We start from the raw sequence: 19,540 nt of genomic DNA, 5'->3' as shown, positions 1-19,540 counted from the left end.
CCCACGGGGTGCCCCGGCCCCCTTCCCACTGGCTCTACGCTGGGTCCACCAGTCCCAGTTTCCCTGGCTTCCTGTTTCAGCAGTGGACATACAGTGTCTGTCCAGGAAGCCTCTAGTGCCGGGCAGATGTGGTCCTTCCAGCTGTTCCTGAGCTCAGACACAAGGAACCCCGCCCCACTCACCACTGCCTGACCTTGGGCCTGTGCCCCTTCATCTGTGCATTAGAAAACAAGAACCCAGAACCCACCTTAAAGACAGACTCAGGGAGGCGGGGGGGGGGGTAAGGACCCCCCTCCTTACCTCCCTAGACCAGAAGGAAAACTAAGGCCCAGAGAAGTGGCTGATCCAAATCACACCTCTCAAGCCAGCCCAGGGCTCTTCCCAGCATCCCGTGCTCTGTCCCAGCTGCCGAGGTGGCCTGGGAAGCAGTGTGAGGACCATAGGGAGAGAGCCAGCACCTGAGCCTGGTGTCAGAGACTGGCCAGGCTCCCAGGCCCACAGCCCCTTCCCCACCTGCCAGGGACTCCCAAGCCCCAGGGCCCCCACCCAGGTGCCTGACTGTGACCACAGTTTTCAGCTGGGCCCTTGTCACTTTCTCCAGCCACTCCTTAGAAGTGGAGGACAACAGTGTTTGTATTTGGAAGGAGCCACAGGAAGACAGGAAGACCTCGAGGCCCGGATAAGGAGGAGGAGGATGGTCCCTCTACAGCGGAAGTTGCAGGCAGCTGCTGGGCGGGCACCTGACAGCTCTGATTAAATAAAATAACTAAATAGAAATAAAATGACATTTGCTTTGCATTCCGAGGTGGCTCGGGCGCCTGCCTTCTTTTTTACTCCCCCTCCTAAAAGCCCAGTTCAAATGACAAATAGTTTGTTGCGGAGTATCAATGCCATCTATTTATCCATCCCAGCGGGAGGGCTCACTTCCAATGTCATCTTGGGGGGGTGCAGGGGGAGGGAAGAGAGTGAAGAAGAAGAGAGGGAGAGAGAGTCGCTGGGGGCGGGGGAGAGGGCGAAAGAAAGCATGAAGCAGAGCCCGGGAAGGAGAAATTGGAAGCAAATGGCCCATGAACTAAGCCATGATGTAGAGGCATGATCGATGCTGCAAATGGTTTATTCATCCATCAGATATGGCGGGCCGGCGGCTGAATGAACTCTTTCACTGTGGGCCGTATGAAGTTAAAGCAAGTAAATTTCTATCTTTCTTCGCATTAGCTGCCTCATTGCCCTTCAATCAGCCCTCATGGAGGCAGAAAATGGCTCAGCCATCTGCCTTCAAACCCTCCCTTCTGCAGGTCTCCGGGCTTTTTTTGGAGAGGGGGAGGGGCACTGGTTCCCCTAAGCTTCTCTCCCAGAGCTCCTCCCCGGGGGACTGGGGGGGGGATGGGGGGCTGCAGAGCAAGGCTGGGTCCTGGAGGTTAGGCACCTGCATGGAACTCTGGGGTCCCCTGTGGCCAGGTCAACTCAGCATGGCGCTGACCCCCTGCTAGGGTGGGTGGGCCTTGGGCACCTCTGCAGGGCCCATGACGACTGCATGCCCTCTCTGTAGACTCTCACCCAGCCCAGCCCAGCCCAGCCCAGCTTTTCCTGCTTGATGAGAAGAGTTTCTGAGAGCAGCTTGGTGGCCTAAGGGGGAGGGTAGGACCCTCCAACCCCCAAGATTGAGGCCTGGCCTGTGCCAGTGGAGGTGCTATGATTTCCCGTTTTGTGCACAAGAATCGGCAGGCTCAGAGAAGTCAGGTAGCTTGCTTGAGACTGCACAGCAATTAAGAAGCAGAGCTGGGTTTGTGCTCAGTTTTACTAACTCTGGGAACCCAAGAATTGACTGGGTGGCAGCATCCTTGATCAAGACTTGGGAACACTTACTTATCCATCCAAGGCCATTGTTAAAAGGCCTGAGAGGGGACAGAGCCTGCCCATAGTCACAAGGCGATCTGTACCAAGTCTCAGGCCCCCAAATGCCTGAGGGGTGATTCCCTCCTGCCTCAGCCCTGCACCCCAATCCTGTGTTGGTCTAGTCTTGGGGAGATGGCCACAGGCTGCTTGGAGAGGGTGGGAGTGACTTCCCAGCATGCCCGTGGCTGGCAGGACACCCTGCCTGGAAGCAGCTCTGCAGGGCCCAGCCCCCCCGGACCCCCCTGGTGCCGACTGACTGGCTAATTAGAGGTGGCTGCCCGAGTGTCGGGGGGTCAACAGAGCGTGAACTGGAAGAACCTGTGGCCAGCAGGCAGCAGCCCTGCAGTGCCCATCAGTCCCCAGGGGACAGGGTACCGGCTCTCCTGAGTGACAGCGTGGACCAAGCGGGGAGAGCGGGTGGGGAGGGGGACCTAAGACCAAGGCACCAGCCCTGCCCTTTTTTCGAGCGACTGGCTCCCAAGGTGCCATCACTGCCCTGCCCCCCAGTGTCCCTCCTGTGAGGTGAGGTGCTCCCAGCCCTCAGCCAAGGAAATCAAGGTGAGAAAATGAATGCCCAAGCGGGCCAGGTGCCAGCGGGCAGGGGCACACGTCACCTGGTGGCCACAGTGACGGAGCCCTTGACGGCTGGGGGATGTCAGGTTGGCACATGTTGGGGCAGTCAGAGACGCCAGGCCTGGGGAGCCGGCCCTGCACCCCGGGCAGAGCTCCAGCCCTCGGGGTTCTCAGCCAAGCCACCCCGGCCTCTCCCCTCCAGATGGCTTTTTTGGATCCCCGAGGCCCAGCTGCCCCAGCACTACCCCCGCCCCCAACACACGTCCTCCCTGATGTCAGCCGGGGGCCCACCCACCCCCAGAGCTGCCGCCCAGGGTGGGGCTGGGCCAGGGACACATTCCCTTGGGGACAAAGAGATTTTTCTCTTCTCATGATAGACTTTGCCCTGCCTCCCCCACCTCCCATGGTGGGCAGGGGAGACACAAAGAAACCCCGGAGGAGAGAAACCCTAAACTTCAAACCCGGCTGAGGGCCCAGCCTGGCCAGCCTGGAGGTCGGGGACAGGATCAGGGAGGCCAGGGCGAGCGTGGGACAGACGCAGACAAATGGGTCCTGCCACTCCGTCCCACACGCCATGGGCGAGGCGTGGGCACAGGCTGGGTCCTCCCACAAGCGTCTCATCTGCCTAATGACGCCTTTATTGTCTCACAGTCCCCTCTCCCCGGGCGGCTCTGAAATACTTCCTTCCCTATTCATAGAAAGAGCATGGGGAGGGGGGTCGGTGGGAGGGTCAGGGACACAGGCTCTGCTCCAGGCCTGCCCCCCCCCCCCCCCCCCCCCCCCGTGAAATTTCAAATTAGGCTACAAATACATCAGAGCCACCACCAAAGGTGGCCGGCGCAAAGGAACGGAGATTACCTTGGGGTTCTCCAGGATTCCAGCCTCGTAGCTGTGGGGAGAGAGGGGAGACGGGGTGAGTCGGGAAGGGACACGGCCACGACAGGCACACACCACCGCCCGTTGTGTGCCCACCAGTCTGGTCTGCCGTTTCCTGTCTGCCAAAACACTGGCTGCCCACCCTGCCTGGAACACCCCGCCCACCCCCGTTGGCTGTGAGAGCCAAGAGCCGCAAGGAAGAGCCGGGACAGTGCCCTCGGATTCTGGGGTGCAGGCCCAGGCTCCACACACGGGGCCTCTGGCTGGGGACCTTCCCATGCCATCCCTCTGCCTTCAATACTGTTCCCGGTGCCAGCTGAGCCCCGTTCATCCTCAAGGTTTTAACTGCCACTTCCTCAAAGAAGTCCTCCCTACTGCCCCAGGCCAGGCCAGGTCCCCAAGGCCAGGTCCCCACTGACACAGAGCAGAACCACAGTAGAAGCAGCAGCGGGAGTGGGTGACTGGGTGTCCGCTCCGGGAGGCAGGACCCCAGGTGTGGGCTAGGCCCGTCTTACCTGATGTGCATGAGGTTCTCGTCCATGCTCCAGGGGTTCTTGGGGGTAACCGGAATGGGAATTCCATGTTGCTGCAGGTTAGAGACAACATGGGGCAGACGTGAGGTGGCTGGAAGGGGACCTGAGGGTCAGGCTCTGGACCACTTGGGGCCGCCCTGCAGGAGGAGCGAGGCCCGCTGCTAGACCTGCCAAAGACCAAGGGCTTGGGATGCTGATCTTGGAGCTTCCTTCCAGAAGACTCTGAGTCCATCCTCCAAGGGCCCCTGGAGAACCTGGTGCCAGGCACTGTGCTGAGGGTCCCAGCACTGGCTCACTGACCCCCACAGAGCCCCTGCAGAGCCAGGGTGTGAACCCAGGCATCTGTCCCAGAGTCCACACTGCTCAGTATGGACCCTTCCACAGGAGGGACCCAGGACAGCGTCAGCTCGTGGCCCTGAAGTACAAGACCTGCTGGGAACCACACCCGCCCCAAGCCCAGGGCAATTGCCACGTATGTCATCGTGGAGCCTGCAAGGGGACAGCCCCGGCTGGAGGCCTTGCTTTTCCATGAGACTTGGCTCTGGTCAGGGTTTGCTTCCCAGTGGTCCTCCATGGTTAAAGGAAGCCCTTTCCCTGGGCCTTACTTAACATTTGGGGAAAGGACAGGGCTGGTGCCTTACTGACCGTGCCCCCCGGCTGACACCTGACCGGAACCTGCATGGGCACTCAGGTCCCCCCAGTACAGGACTCTCGGCGCGTTCTCCCCTCCCGAGGCCTACCAGGCAGAGGGCAGGCCAGGGGCCCCTTGAAGCCAGTGAGACCCGACGCTCCGCCTCCCAGCCCCCGAGCACCTTGCCCCAGTAGTCTTGGCCCCCACCAGCAGCAGCCAGGGCCACCTCTCTGCTGATGGGGCTCTGCCCACAACAGATTCTGGAACCCTCCCCCAGGTGGCTGCTGCGTTCCTTCATCTCTACTTCAAACATGGCACCCAAATCGAACACACCAACAGGGTTTAGTTTTGTAGCTTTAGCAAGAGAATCACTTAAAAAACAAGAACAAACAGCTCATGCCTCCCCTAGGGCTTGTGCCTCTTGATTTAAGCTACATGGGCCACAAGAACACCGCGTTTCCAGGCTGCTCCGTGTTGGGGGGCACATGTCTCCTAGTGTCCAGAGTCGGAGGTGGACACTCGCCTGGGACTTTTCCCCGTGCAGCTGCCAGGCGCAGGGTCCAGGACCCTGTGACTACACCACAGGGACATGCTGGTGGCCTGGTGGGCCTTGTTTTCCAGACTTATGGCTGGTGGCTGGGGCTAAGAAAATCGGTCACCCAGGTTCCTGGGGTCTTCGTCTGGGGGAGGCTGTGGGAACCCATGCCCTCTCTTCCCTACTGAGCCTCCATCAAGGGTGAGGAGAGGAGAGCAAGAGGGGAGGAAAGGAGGAGGGAGAGCAGGCAGGCCCACAGGGTGACATCCCAAGACCTGGGAGACGTGTTTCCCAGCCCCTGTCTGTCCTGAGGCCCTGGCTCCCCAAATCTCTGGTGGCAATAGAGAATGGAAAACAAACCGTCTTCAGTATGGGGTGGTTTTCCCTGGAGTCTGGCTAGGACTGTTCCTATGAAGTCTAGTAACAGTGACGAGGATGCGAGGCTCTGAGCATCTCCCCCTTGGGTGATGGGCCTGGGGAAGACGGGACGTGAAAGAAATCCGTGTTTTTCCGAGACTCAGAGAGCCCTTTGGCCTTGGCTACTTACAGGTCTCGAAAGCAAAGATTTCCAAAGCCCCATTGATTTTTGTCTCATCTGTCTCGGATTCTGCCTGGCTCGGGATTTTGGACAAAGCCCGGTGGCTGCTCAGCTATTCTGGTCATTTCCTGGGTGGCTCTGCGGCCCTTGTAGAGTGTGCTCAGACTGCCCACAGCTCTCTTCTGAAACCCAGCTCCCAGAAAGAGGGTGGGCAGCTGAGGGGGCACGCTCGTCTTTCCGGGGCCCACTTCTCCTGTTCGCGAGGTTTTTTGGGAGGGAAGCTAAACCAAGGGCCTTCTTCCCAAAATCTGGGCAGGAGGGACCGCGATGCTCCTGAAGTCCATTTTTGCTGGAAAACCCAGGAGCCAGTTTTGTGCGGGGACTTGCGGGAACAGAGGGCACTGTGTGGGTCAGCTCTGCCCCTCCCTTCCACTGAGACTGCAGGTCTGAGCATGGCCACCATGACGGGTGGGGGCTGCAATTCATTATTCTTAAAGACGAGACACGCTTCATATTCTATATCATCAAGGAGACGAGGGGGGGAGGGGACGCCTCGCCAACCTCCGCTCTCTTAATAGCGCTGCTATTTGACGATTTGTTTGGCAACATATGGGTTTGGTCTTGTAAACTCCCCTCTTAATAATAAAACAACAGATGGTGGAGGAGGTCTTTCCTCCCAGCGCTCCAGGTCTTAATGGGATGCTGGCGGCAGGGGCAGGGCTGCGTTCCCGCCGCATCCCCTGCCACGAGGCACCTCGGCGGCAGCGAGAGCGCACAGCCAGCCCTGGCGACTGCTATTTAAAAACCTGAGCAATTTTCTGGTGTGTGCACCGAGTTGCTTTCCCCGTCTGATTGATTGAGGCTGTTTGTCAAGTGCTGCCATTGAGTCGCTAAAAAGAAAGCCACCCCGGGGAGCGGCTAAGGATCTTGATGCAAAACTTCTAATATGTTTTATTGCAACTTGTACTTCAAAAAGGGCCGGCGCCACACAGGTCTTTGTCTAGCACTCTCCTCGAGCGCCTACCTGTTCCTGGGAAGCACTGGGGACAATTAGCCGTCAGGTAATTGAGGTGCACAGAGCAGCCTCTGGCTCAGACCCCCTCCCAGTTGTCCCCAGAAGGACCCCCACAGAGACACACACCTGCAGAGGTGGCAAGCAGGATTCGGGTCTCCTGGGAATGGGAAGGAGACAGCCAGCACCCTCTGGCCGGGTGGCACACCCCTGAGAGATGCCCAGCCCAGGGAGTGGGCACTGCAGATGACCACACCTCTGTGGGTCTGACCCAGGGGGCAAGTGCCACTGGGGGTGCAACAGGATCAGGGGTTCAATCTCCCGCCATGTGGGATCAGTGTTGGCTTTGTGCCACTGGCCCACAGGAGCCCTGCAGGATGCATGGAGAGGGCAGTGGGCGGTGGCCAGGGCGACGGTGGAGGCCCAGCTCTTACCTTGGCGTAGTCCATCAGGTCATTGCGGCCCTTGAAGCGATTGTAGAACTCGGGCATCCTCCAGGGAGCGATGACCTGGACAAGGGACAGGGGCAAGATGTCAGGCCTGGGCAGGGCAAGGCTGACTCCTCCTAGTCCTTGGCAGAAGAGCTGGCACTTCTGGGAAGGGCCCGTGGCTCTGATGGCCACCGGGGGTCTCCGTGGGGATGGGCAGGGGAGGGCAGAGGCTGCCACACTGGGGTGCCTGCTCTCGGCCCCCATGGGCTCAGTCCCCCTAGCTGAGACCTGAGGATCGAAACCAGATGGGCTTCAAGGTTCAATGATCCTGGGTGACTGGGGGTCCCAGAGGTGAAATACGTTGCTGCCACCCACTGCTCTGAGTGGGGAAGGAGCCCAGGCCTGAGGGAGGGGCCACTCTCATTCCACCTGGGGAGCTCTGGCCTGAGGGAGGCAGGGACAGGTCCCCAGGAGAGGCCGCGCCCACTGACCAGGCCCTAGCCTCTCTCTGAACTCAGGTGTAGTGGGGCCATCAGGTAGAGGGGGAGCTGGGCGTGGCTTCTGAGCAGGGCTGGTGTGGCCGCTGGGTGGGGTGGCAGCAGGACCTGGACCAGGCTCCCTGCTGAGAATGCACCCAGGCCCTCAGGGTCCCCCAGCCCCACCGCAGACCCTGGGCTTGGCCTCTGCGGACAAAGACCCAGAAACTGGGCGTCCTGGCCCCTGACCCCAAGCTGCTGCGCGAAGCAGAGAAGCAGAGGCCCGGGCCTCGGCAGCCTCCTCGCTGCAGAAGGCCAACAGGTAGCCACTGACCAAGGGCGACTGTGGCCTGGCATGTGGTGTCAGAATTACTCACTAGGGCTCACCATGGCTCACCTCCAGGCCACGCAGGGCCCAGACAGCTGCCCCAGGAGGAAGGGGAAGCTCCTATACCCCTGGGGGCAGGGAGGGGCAAGCTGCTGAGGCTCCAGCCAAAGGGACAGGAAAGGAGCTCAGGTGGAGGCTCCCTGTCCAGGACAGGGCTCTGGTGAATGCTGGTAGATGGCCGTCCCCACTGACAGCCCAGCCCCATGAAGGAAGCACAGACGTCTCCTATGGCTCTGTGGGCATCGACGCCTGGCTGGGTCCGTGGGGTTTGATAAATAAGATGATGTTCCCGTGTTTTAATGTGGCCACTAGGGGATCTGGAAATGATCCGCAGGGCCACATCCAAGCACTGCCACCGCTCTGGCTGCAGGCCCGGGAGCGCTGCCCCTGCACGGCTCACCTGGAGCCCGGCTGAGCTGGTACCCAGCAGGCGCTCAGTAAACACTGAAGGAATGAACGTGCGTGAGTGAAGGACTGGATGGATGGATGGAAGGACAGACAGAGGCCCAGGCTGGAGGGGGAGGGGACAGTCCACAGACAGAGGGGGTTCATTCCCCAAGATCCTGGGGTTCTGTATCCCAGGAACAGGTCCAAGATGCCAGGGTCAGCCCCGGCAGCCAGGGAGGAACAGGGTGTAGCCAGGTGGCCCTTCTCAGGGCTGGGAGGGCCACGTCCCAGTCATTCTGGCCTGCCTCTGGGGACCCAAGGACACTGGCTGCAGGGCCCACCTGGGCACCGCCTCCAGGAGGAATGAGACAAGGGAGAGCGTGGCCTCTGAGGACTGTCCTCCCAGTGGATGTTCCCGATGGTCCCTGAGCCCCGGCACTTGCCCCAGGAGGACGGCAAGGGCTTACCTTAATCTGGGGCGCCAGTGAGTAGCAGGTGAGCTCAAAACGGACCTGGTCATTGCCCTGCAGTTCAGAACACAGGCTGGTCAGGACACACAGGACAAGGTCTGGGGCCAGGGGAGGGGTGGGGCCAGGGACCGTGCTGGCAAAGAACTCTGTTCCTGAGCTCACGCCCACCTCCCCACCTGCAGCCTCCCAAGGGTGGTCGCCCTGGCCCACTTTAAAGACACCAGCTGCAAAGCAGCCCCTGCCCAGGGTGGGACCAGGACTCCACCAGCAGCTTCTGGGTGGGAGCTGGGCGTGGAGGGAGCGCGGAGGAGCAGGAGGCAACGCGGGGCCAGGCTGAGCGACGTGGCCTGTGTGCAGGGTGAGCGTGCGAGGGGCGCAGGTGTGCACTTGTCGGGGTGCAGAGCTGCATGCTGCAGTCTGGCGCGTAGAACATGTGCACACGTAGCCACGGGTATGGGGTCACAAGACGAGGGTATGTGCAGGGTGTGGGATTCTGGGGGCACGGAGGGGGGAGGGGTGTGCATGCAGCAGTGGACAGGGATATCTGGACCCTTGGGGACAGAGGCCTGGACCAGACTCCAGGTGTGAGAAGCCCTGAGGGCCGGGGTCCTCTCCAGGCAGCTGCCTGACCCTGTCCTGGTGCTAATTCCTCCTCACCCATAAAGGGGGGAATCCTGTCACCTCCCCGGGCCTGTTTCCAACTGTACAGTGGCTGGTCAGTGAGGAGGGGCCAGGCGACAGGGAGGGCCTTCCCTGCTTAGCGCCTCTCTGCACGGACAGGAGCCCAGGGAGCACAGCTTGTAGGTGGCCGGCCTGCCCTTCTGCTGTCCAGTGCAGAGTCACTCTGCTCGCTCCCGGGCCACCAGGCTCCTGACCAGGACGAGGAGGAGGGGGCAGGGCTGGGTGCGGGCGCGCTGCAGGGAGCCCAGGGAAGCTGCCACCCGCCCGCCTGCTCCAGCGCGGGCTCAGTGGCGAGGAGACTCGAGCACCGTGGAAATGACAGAGGGACCTTGTGCCTACTGTGAAAACCGCACGGCGCAGCCAGGCAGCAGCGGGAATAACAGGTCATTTTCCAGAGCCTCATCAGGGGACGCGGAAATCCAGGTTCCAGCCCCTCTCGGCTGTGGAGCTGTGTTGCTCCCCTCTGCTGCCCCCAGGACTTAAGCTGGAGCCTCCAGCAGGCCCCCTACCCTCCACCCGTCTCTAGTGAGCACCTACTATGCCCTGCCACACAGGCAGCCACTTGGGGCCAGTGGGAATTTAAACCCCATTTTATGGACGAGGAGCGGGGAGTTCAGAGAGGTAAGTCTGACTACCCAGAGCCACACAGCAAACACCCACCCTCATAATTCACACTCAGCAACAGATGTGAGCGTGAGTCCACTGAATCCTTCCAGCTGCCCTTGAGGTCGGTTCTGGGCAGGGACACTGGGGAGTGGGAACACTTGCCCAGGGCCTACGGCCAGCCCTGCTCCAGTACAAAGCAGATTCGTTTTCAATTTGTAAAGCACACAGCGGATGCTGCTTGTACCAGCTATTTTCTCTCCACGGCTTCATGTTTCCCCAACACAAAGACGGCTTGTACCTCCCCAGCCGGCCCGGCTGAGTGGTGTCTGCCGACCCAGATGCCACCAGGGGACACCCATCTGTTGGGGAGCCAGAGAACCTCTAAGAATCCAAACAGGCTTCCTTGTTCAAAGCCTGTCCCAGCAAGAGCCCGGGGCCCCACTCAGGGCCCTCCCCAGCCCCAGGACCCCCAGCCCCAGGGCAGCTCCTGGCAGCAGGAGAAGGGGGTACAGGTCTCGTGTACCACAGCACAGTGCCCACTGGGACCGAGGGTGCGGGGTCCCCATCTGCCCCTGGGACAGCCCCACAGATGGTGCCATATATGAAGTTGCCCCCCCACCAGAGTCTTAGGCTCATGTTTCCAGGCCCTTCTTCCCAAACTGCAGGGAGTCAGGGTCCACAGGGCTTCTGCGCTGCTCTCTGGGAGGGGGATCCGGCTGGCTCAATGCAGGGCACAGAAGGGCAGGAAAAGGGCGCCACTCTCCACTGGGTGTGGCCTGGCCCTGGGAGGGAGCTGCCTCTGGCCTGCAGGCTCCGCGGGCAGCCCCGCAGCAGGAATGCCCTTTCCTGTCACTTCACCCAAGTCCTGCTGCCCGGCACCAGGACTAGCATGCCTGTCCCTAAGTCCCCCAGGGCCTCTGACTCCACATCCCTAGTGTGTGGAGCAGAGGTGGATCCCCCTGCGGGGTGAATAAGCGCCTCGAGGCCTGCCCCAGGGTCCTGGTTCCCTGCACCCCCCAGGTGAGGAGCACAGCATGGGCAGCTGCGGTTGCTCCAGGAGTGGAGCTGGCCGCGGGCCCGGGACAGGCCTTGGGGTTGCCCTGCAGGCTACCACGCAAGGCCCTGCACATGGCCTCTGGTTGGCTTCACGTGACCACCCTTTTGGGACACCTGCCTCCTGACGCGGGGTCACTGGTGCCCACCATCCAAGCAGGAGTTGTGCCCGTGCATGAGGCCCCATCCTCAGCTTCCCAGTGATCCCCACGGCACCCCGGTTCCCAGAAACCGTCTTCAGGGGCTGTCGGGGGCTTCCCAGGTACCACACAGAAGGGGACACTGAGGCATGGGAGGATACCTTGCTGTCACCCCCCAGACAAGAGAGGGTGGTCCTGATGGCCTGTCCACAGCTAGTCTTGGAAACCCCCAGGGACGTTTCAGGTTTGACCATCCCTCCTGTGGTCCCTGAGTGTGAACTGCAGGGTCACCCCCACTTCCCAAGCAGCCACAGAACATGGGCAGAGGGCGTTCTTCAGAACCAAGCCCCGCTGGACCTCAGTGGGGAACAGAACACTGGGTGGCTCTGGCCTCTGCAGCCGCCAGCAACTTCCCCAAACCCCGGGCTCTGGCGCCCTCTGGTGGTCACATGGGGGCACCGCACACAGAGATGTGGGCAGCTGCTCCCAGCTGCTAGTGGGAGCGTCTGGAGTGGGGGGATCTGGGCTTCCACCCTGGAGCTGCTCAAGTCAGAGTCTGACCCACCCCCAACCCGTGCACCCACCCACTTGCTCTACTAACATGGATGTCGCTCAACTGAATTCTGGCAGTGCCACCAGAGAGACCTCCTCTGGGCAGGACCCCTTCCAAAATCCCAATCCCCTGGTCTCAGCTGGAATCCTCCCTGGATGGGGCACCCGCTGCCTGATGGGTTCACCTGGGCAGGTGAGATGCTGCAATGACATTGGTTCAGTGGCTTCCTTTGCCTAGCTCAGGCTGCTACCTGGGATCAGGACATCTCCTGCACTGCATTCTGGGCGCCCAGACCCACACTGCAGGCTCCTGGGAATCACCTACCGCTGCTCCTCAGCACCCCACAGGCTGGGCTCTATTTTCGTCTTCATTTGACAGACGAGGAAGCAGAGACTCGTGGGGGTCTGTCGGACACTGTGGGAGCCGTGGGGCCTGGACTTGATTGAACCTGGCTGTGCAGGCCCTGAGCCCCAGTCCAACCTCGGGTCTCCCCTGCACCCTCTGCCACACAGCCTCACAGCAGAGGCACACGTCCGTGCCCAGACAGCCCAGGGCTGCCCACCCGTCCTCAGCTGGTTTTCCAGCATCTTATCACCCCAACACCAGGGCTGCGGGTGCGTGTGCCAGGAACGCTTCTCAGTCTCTGCTGCCCACCATTCAGCCCAGCACGTCCCAGCATCCCTCTGGGGAACTGCCGGCCACCCCCATGAAGCCTGTGTGACATTCCACACGACCCAGTCCACTCAGGACACAGCCACCCCCTAGCATGGCCTCTGCTCAACCCTGACCCTGCTGCTTGATTCCAGACAGACCGCGGGTCAGAGCCTCTTGTCCCTCCGCTTGGCACACTGTTCCCATACCCTGGTTTGCACTCACCTTCAGGGCCAAGCTTTGTAGCACGGTCCCCCCAGCCGCCTCACCACGTGTCCACTCTCCTCTCCCTTGCTAGGACATGGGCCCACGGGGTTCCCTGCGCCCGTGCTCACAGGCACCCAGCCCTTTACAGACGCCCGGCACAACAGAGAAAGAAGGTGCACCTGAGCTTTCAAAGACGGCCAGTGCCATCCTGGTGGGCGGCTCTTTGCAAGGCCGCGCTCAGGTCCTGTCTCCCCCACCGTGACCTGTGACCTTAGCTGCCTGTGTCCCTGCAGCTCAGAGAGCTGTGGCCTGCTTCCCCGTCACTGGGAGAATCAGCGCCTGTGGACTGTGAAGCAGCCAGTGCCAGGCCTCAGTGCCCACTGCCTGGGAGAGCTTGCGTCTCAAGAGTCTGTCCCCTGACCCTTGCCCACACTGCTGGGGATCGTGGCTCTGGGGACAGCCTTAGACGCAGAGTCCTCCGCAGGCTGCCTGGGGCCTCGAGGGCAGAGGAGGTGCGCATGTGAGGGCGGGAGTCAGGCCTCCCTAGAGACCAGGGTAGTCCTGACCCCAGGACCTCAGAACGTGACCAATCTGTGAGGAGGTCATTGGGGTGGCCCTAATGCAATGAGGTCGGTGTCCTTATTAAAGGAGGAATGAGGCATGTGCTGAGGGGAGGCCCCGTGATGACTGTGACAGTGAGGGGGGCAATGACACTTCTCCAGCCAAGGAGCGAGGCCAGGAGCTGGGCGGGCAGACAGACCCTTCCCCAGCACCTGCAGAGGCGCAGGCCCTGCTGACCCCGGACCTTGGACCTCAGCCTCCAGAGCTGCCAGGCAGCAGTTTCCGTGTCTCGGCCACCGGCTGGGGGAACTCTTGTTTCTGCCCACTCGGGGTCCCTGTCCCTTCACCATGCCCCATGGTGAGGACACTGCAACTTCAGCCAGGCCTGCGTCAAGTCTGCCACACCGGGGTGGGGTGGGGCGGGGATGATGTGGCTCCTCCCTCTGCACAAGAGAACCGCCCTCACGGGGCCTAACAAAGCCGGACTGCACTGCGCACCATGCTGACCCGGGCACAGACTGGACAACCGTCACCCTGGCTGCCCGCGTCGCTGTGGCAGGCCTCGGTCCCTCTTCCCTCGCCCCGCCCTCCCGGGTCCTGGCCTCACCTTGCCTGTGGCACCGTGGGACACGTACTTGGCTCCCTCCCACTGGGCGATCTCCACCTGCTTGCGGGCTATGCAGGGCCTGGCCAGCGACGTGCCCAGGAGGTAGCGGTCCTCGTACAGCGCGCTGGACTGGACGGCAGGCCAGATGAACTCCTCCACGAACTCCCTGCTGACGTCCTCAATGAACACCTGAGGGACAGGGGCCATGAGAGGGGCCTCGGCCAGGTCCGGCCCAACCGGAGCACAGATGGGCCACGCCAGCGGCTGATATCTGTGACACGCTGTCCCCGACCCTTCCCCCAGCCCCACAGCACAGCAGACATCACCAACGGATCCAACAAACTCTCCTCCTGCACCCAAGGCAGACACTGCTAGCCGATCCCACACCCCCTAGCTAAAACTGGACGTCGCTCCTAAATCCTCCCTGAGGTGGAACTTAGTGCCACTTAAGATCTATAAACAAAGGGGTGGCTGTTCCCCAGGGACACTTGGCCACATCTGGAGATATTTCTGGTCATCACAGTTGCCAGGTTAGGGGAGTTTTCTGAATGTAAAGACCAGAAATGTCACTAAAAAATCCCACAAGGCACAGCATGGCCAGATCCCTGGGAACAGTGCCGGGCTGAGAAGGCACACCTGGGGCCCCAAGACCCCTTCAGGGAGACCGAGTGGACATGCTTCCTATGATGATAGTAATCTGCCATTTGCCTTTTCACTGTGGGGATGTTCACAGGGATGATGCGAGAACAAGGTGGGTGAACCCCAGTGCTCCATGCAAGAAAAGAGAAGAAAACATTGCAAATTGGTAAGAATGGAGCGGGCACCAAGGACAAGAGGCGGAGAGAGGACACGTGGGCAGGTGGGTGGGTGGACAGAGAAACCAAGCAGACATGGGCAGACGGACGGACGGGAAGAGATGGCTGGACAGGAAGTTGGTAGGAGGGTGAGTGGCTGGGGACCTGAGCAGAGCTGGGCCTCACACTCCTGGAGACCAGAGGGCACACAGGGAGGGACGCAGGGGCCAGGAGTCCTGGGCAGGCGACCCACGCTGGCCCTCCCGTCATGCCCCGCCGGCCTCGGCCCCGCCTCCCCATACCTTCTTGGCCCCGAGCTTCAGCGCCTTCTTCCTGGCCTCCTCAAAGTCTTCCTTCTGGCCGATGTTGGCCTGGGAGCAGAGGCAGAGAGGTGAGCCGGGGGGCGGGGGGCAGGCCCTGCTGAGCTGGACAGGCACTATCCACACCCAGTGGCCCTGGGGGGGGGGTTCCGCTGACAGCCAAGGGCACACAGGAGGAGGGGCAGGCGGCTGGGTGCTTGGAGCTGGGCCGTGGGTGTGCCAAGCAGTCACTGCCTAGGTCCCAGGCTGGCTGAGCTGCCCTGGGCACAGGGAGTCTAGGGCTCCCCCTGAGCCCACCCGGGCCCTCAGCCGTCGCTCCCCGGGCAGTGCTAGCTGCCTGGCCGGAGCCGCGGGCCCAGTTCCCCCCACACCAGGCTGTGACTCCTGAGCTCATTCCAGCCTGACCCCTGCTTCCCGCTGCTAGACCCTGGCTGGCCTTGGGCCTGCTGCCCAGATCCTGCCTGAACCCCGCTCTCTGCATTCTGGAATCTTCCCAGAGCCCAGCTGCAGGTGCTGGCCTGGGGCCACTGAGCTTTCAAATCCCCCTGCTGCCTCTGCCAGAGGAACACGCCCCGGGCTCCCGGCTCCACTCAGCACTGGCTGTCACTCACCAGTTGGCTGCAAGCACAGCGCTGCCCTCCTCCCTCCTCCCACCTGAGTCAGGAAGGACAGATCGGGCTCACAGCTGGGCACAGGCCACTCCTGGCCACACACAGCCCAGCCCCACTCTCTGGGAACAGAACCTTCTTTCCTGGGGGGACCCTTTCCACAGGGATGGAGGGGAGTCAATCCCATTTTGTACTCCCTGTGGCCCTGGCCTAGTCCCCCAGACACAGCCATAGTGACTAATGTGTGGTGGCAACCTCTGGACCCATGAGAAGCCCCTTGGGGCCCGTCACTCTCTGGGAAAGCCAGGCTATGATGGTTCCTGTTGGAAGTCTGACTTTCCCCATGAAGAGGCCAGAAATGAAGACAGGTGAAGTTGGAGACACATCTGGATAGTCACCTGGATCCAGCCTTACCTGAAGTCACCATCCCCTGGACTTCTCAGATCTGTGAACAAGCTCTGCTTTGGTGTTTCTTAGGCTGTACTAAGTCGGACTGGTAGAATTCTCCACAAGGAACCCCCAGGCCCCTCCCACTCTGGATTCTACAATGTGATTATTGGAGGCTGGTGGTGACTCTGGGGAGGGGAGGACCATGTCCCACATCCAAACCCACGGCCCCTCTGCCTGTGGAGAGGCTGTTTCCCCAGTTCTGACACCGGCTTGGCCAGGGGGAGGCAGGCTTGGACCAGGAGGGCGGCAGACAGGGAGCCTCCCTGAGCAGAGAGGTAGGGGGCAGCTTGGCTGGGACAGGGACGCAGGCGCAGGAAGACAGACAGGGTGCTCCTCACCAGGTAGGCGATGACGTCATAGCCTTGCTCCTTCAGCCACACAAGGATGCAAGAGGTGTCCAGGCCGCCACTGTAGGCCAGGACCACGGAGCCTTTCCCGGACATGTCTGGGGGAGTGGAGGAGCAGCATGAGCACTCGGGAGCCCGCCACCCGCCACAGCTCCCTCCTGGCCCTGGTGAGCTGCAGGCCCAGCCTGACCTCGGCCTTGGGCAGCCTTATCCCCTGGACATGCTGCCACCGCGGTGGGAACAGAATGTTCACCCTCCTGCCTCCACCCCCGCCCCAGGGACCCTGACCCTGGCACATCTGCACAGCCACACTGGGGAGGCGTCTCTCCCGCCAACCCCAGCTGCTGGCAGGCCTCGAGGCTGAGCCCTCTGGATGCCGGGTCAGTTGGTTGTGGGAGCAGGGCCTGGCAGGTGCCTAAGCACAGCTGCCCCTTGCCAAAGCAAAGAGGGCCCTGGGGGTCTCCTGTGGATTGCCCTGGACCCCCACAGTGACCTGTGAAGTAGGTGTCATCGTCCCTACTGGGGAGACAGACAGTAGGCCTTGGAGAGGTCAGGGTCAAGATCACAGAACTAACAGTTCAAGGTCACAGAGCAATGTCTGGCTGCAGAACCTGGGCTGTCAGGGAGGTGCTGCGGGGGCCTTTCCCTTCATTCCTCGGGATTTTAGGCATTTTGTGGTTTTGTTGTTTCAAATGCAAGTTCCTCTGAGGGGGGAGTACCCCTGAGAGACCCTGAGGCACTGTCATGAGCTCAACTCTGCACATGCTCAGTAGCGCGGGCTCAGAGACCCACACCCAGGGCGCAGGTGGGAGAGGGAAGGAGAGCGGCAGAGGCAGGACTCCTCTGTGACCCAGGCGTGGTCCCCGGGAGCCACAGTTGACAGAGCTGCCCATCTGCAGCTAGCACACTCCCCAGCTGCACAGAGGCACCGTGGTCACCTGTGTCCTTGGCCACAGGCCCTCCCTGAGCCCCCAGGCTTCATTATGGCTCTCCCGACCCCTGACTGCCCTGGCACTTGTCATGTGACCCTGAAGGGAGTTGAAAAGAAAACTGAGGGTCAGAGAGGCAGCTCAACTGCCCCAGGTGGCTAGGCTGGCAGGCCGCAGGGCCAGATTAGACCCAGGCCCCAGCCTCCTGCATTACGGGGCATTTGCCTGGGTCTGAGCGTTTGCACTGGAGTTTAACCAAGGGCAGAGCCAGCTGGGGTCCTTAGTAGACACTACTGGAAAAGGTCACGGACGTCCCCTGCAGCCACACAGGGCCCGGGAGGCTCCCCGAATGCTGCTGCTTTCCGTGCCAGTGGCTCTGGTGCCTGGAAGTGCAGAGGTGAAGTAGCTCTCCCAGGTCACCCAGCCTTGAGCTGCAGGGTGGGCACAGAGCCTGAGTATGCGACCATGCAGTCCCCAACACCTCCCACAGGCCACCACCAGTCAGCCCAGGTCTCGCAGGCCCACTGCCCCTGGGCTTAGAAGGGGAGATTCTCCATGGAACAGGGTGGTGGGGACAGGGTGGTGGCTCTGATCTTGGCCCCCACTCTTACCTCCACTAGGCATTCGACTACCTGCTAGGCCCTGTCCCCCCGCCAGCTGGGCCAGATGCCCCAGACCTGAGCAGCTCAGCAGGCCCTGACCCTGGAGCCAGCAGCCGGTGCCCATGGCAACCACAGCCAGGCAACCGGCCGTGCAAGATGGAGGGAAGGAGGGAGAGGGAGGCGGGAAGGACCGAGGTGGGGGTACCTGGGACTGGAGGTGTGGGTTCCTGGTGTCCGGAATCTGTCTTCGCAGACTGAACCGCCCTGCGGAAGCAAAAGCTGCTCAGCTTCCTGGCAGGGCAGCCCGGGTGACGCGAAGTCCCGGACCTGCAACAGTGGCTGGGCCCCTGGGAGAGGCTCAAGAGGGAGACTTGGGGGAGGCCCAGAGCCTCAGAGCCACTGTCCAGCTCCAGCCTCCTGCCCCAGGAGGCTTTCAGGGACATTTCCCCCTCCCGCCCTCTAGCTCTTGTTCTGGGGCCGGGGTGTGGGTGGCGGGGGGATTATGGGTGTTAATGTCCCACACCTATTTTAAAAGCGCTCTATGATGAGCACACAATCAACTGCACATTTAAAGCCTCCGGCTCATCAGGTCCCAGCAGGCGCACACTCTGGTGAAACTGTCACCATAGTCCAGGTGATAAACGGCCATCTCACACAGAGCCCTCCCTTTTGGAGCTATCCCCATTTTAGAGACAAGGAAACTGAACTTGGGTTCAGGAACTTGCCCAGGGCTCGCCTGGCTGGTAAGGGCGGAGCCAGGACGGAAACACGTCAGCTGGGCTCCGGGCAAGGCTGCCCCCTCTGGGAGGGAAACGTCAGGCCAGGTGTGGTTGGGAGCCCGGGGGCTGACATCTGGGAGGCCAGGGTGGGCTAGAGCCAGGGAGAACGGAGGCTGGCTCCAGATTCACCCAGCTTTCGGAGACATCTGTACTCTGCCCCTTCCCAAAGGTACCTGGAGCCAAGCCAGGACCTGGGAGCAGGAGAGGGCAGCCCGCAGAGACAGACCACCCCCGGCACTGTCCCTGCTCTGCCTCGTGGGTCCGGTGTGCTTCTCCTGCCATCAGAGCATGTGACGTACTGAGTTCCATTGCCCCCCAACCATGAATTCTGTGAGGGCCGGGCCACCCCTCAGGTGCTTGTGGCAAGAGTCAGAAGCCCTGCTGGTTGTGCTCTCTGCAGTTCAGCCTCCCTGCAAAAAAGGAGGGCTGGGGTCCTCTCAGAGACAAGGGTTCCTTAGGCCTGCCTGGCCATGTGGGCACAAGCCTCAGCCTGGGTAGAGCCACGTGAGGGACTGCGTGTGCCTGGAAGCATGTTCCTGACCATGCACATGTGTGGGTACCTGTGAGCACCCAGAATTACATACCTAAGAAGGGACATGTGTGCGGGCATACCTGTGCACCTGGAGGTGGGTACCTGGGAGTGCATGTGTGTGTGCACGTGTTTGGGTTTGTGCAAGGATGTGTTTACTTGTGTGCACATGTGCACGTCTGTGCATGCCATGTTCAGGCCGGCATGCGCTCAGAGACTGGCTGGGCAGGCAGACTGGGAAAGCCATGCAGTAAGACACCTGGTAACACACCCTCCCCGCTCAGCCACCAAGGTCCCAGGCTGTGAGGAGGCTGCAGCCTGAGGCAGAAGCTGAGGCCTGGGTCTGGGGGCAGGGAAGACAGGTTAGAAAGGAACGG

The 19,540-nt window shown here is 61.4% G+C and overlaps 1 protein-coding gene across 2 annotated transcripts in view; it reads right to left on the bottom strand.

Moving 5' to 3' along the window:
- The window catches only part of Ass1 (argininosuccinate synthase 1), a 45,630-nt gene that overhangs the window by 22,821 nt on the left and 3,269 nt on the right, over positions 1–19,540 (bottom strand). For both annotated transcript variants that reach the window (XM_046451293.2, XM_058581846.1), the window contains exons 2-9: positions 18,061–18,119; positions 16,316–16,422; positions 14,902–14,970; positions 13,806–13,994; positions 8,744–8,800; positions 7,029–7,103; positions 3,861–3,931; positions 3,328–3,358 (exon numbers count right to left, since the gene is read on the bottom strand). In XM_046451293.2, coding sequence (XP_046307249.1) covers positions 3,328–3,358; positions 3,861–3,931; positions 7,029–7,103; positions 8,744–8,800; positions 13,806–13,994; positions 14,902–14,970; positions 16,316–16,420 — 597 coding nt within the window. In that variant the 5' untranslated portion in view covers positions 16,421–16,422; positions 18,061–18,119. The remainder of the gene's footprint in view (positions 1–3,327; positions 3,359–3,860; positions 3,932–7,028; positions 7,104–8,743; positions 8,801–13,805; positions 13,995–14,901; positions 14,971–16,315; positions 16,423–18,060; positions 18,120–19,540) is intronic.

Source organism: Marmota monax, unplaced genomic scaffold (assembly GCF_021218885.2).
Source record: "Marmota monax isolate L192 unplaced genomic scaffold, Marmota_monax_Labrador192_F-V1.1 WCK01_AAM20220418_F8-fsc00020, whole genome shotgun sequence".
Classification (NCBI taxonomy): Eukaryota; Metazoa; Chordata; class Mammalia; order Rodentia; family Sciuridae; genus Marmota; species Marmota monax.
The sequence above is the reverse complement of the archived record's forward strand: the minus strand, read 5'-3'. Positions and strand labels throughout refer to the sequence as shown.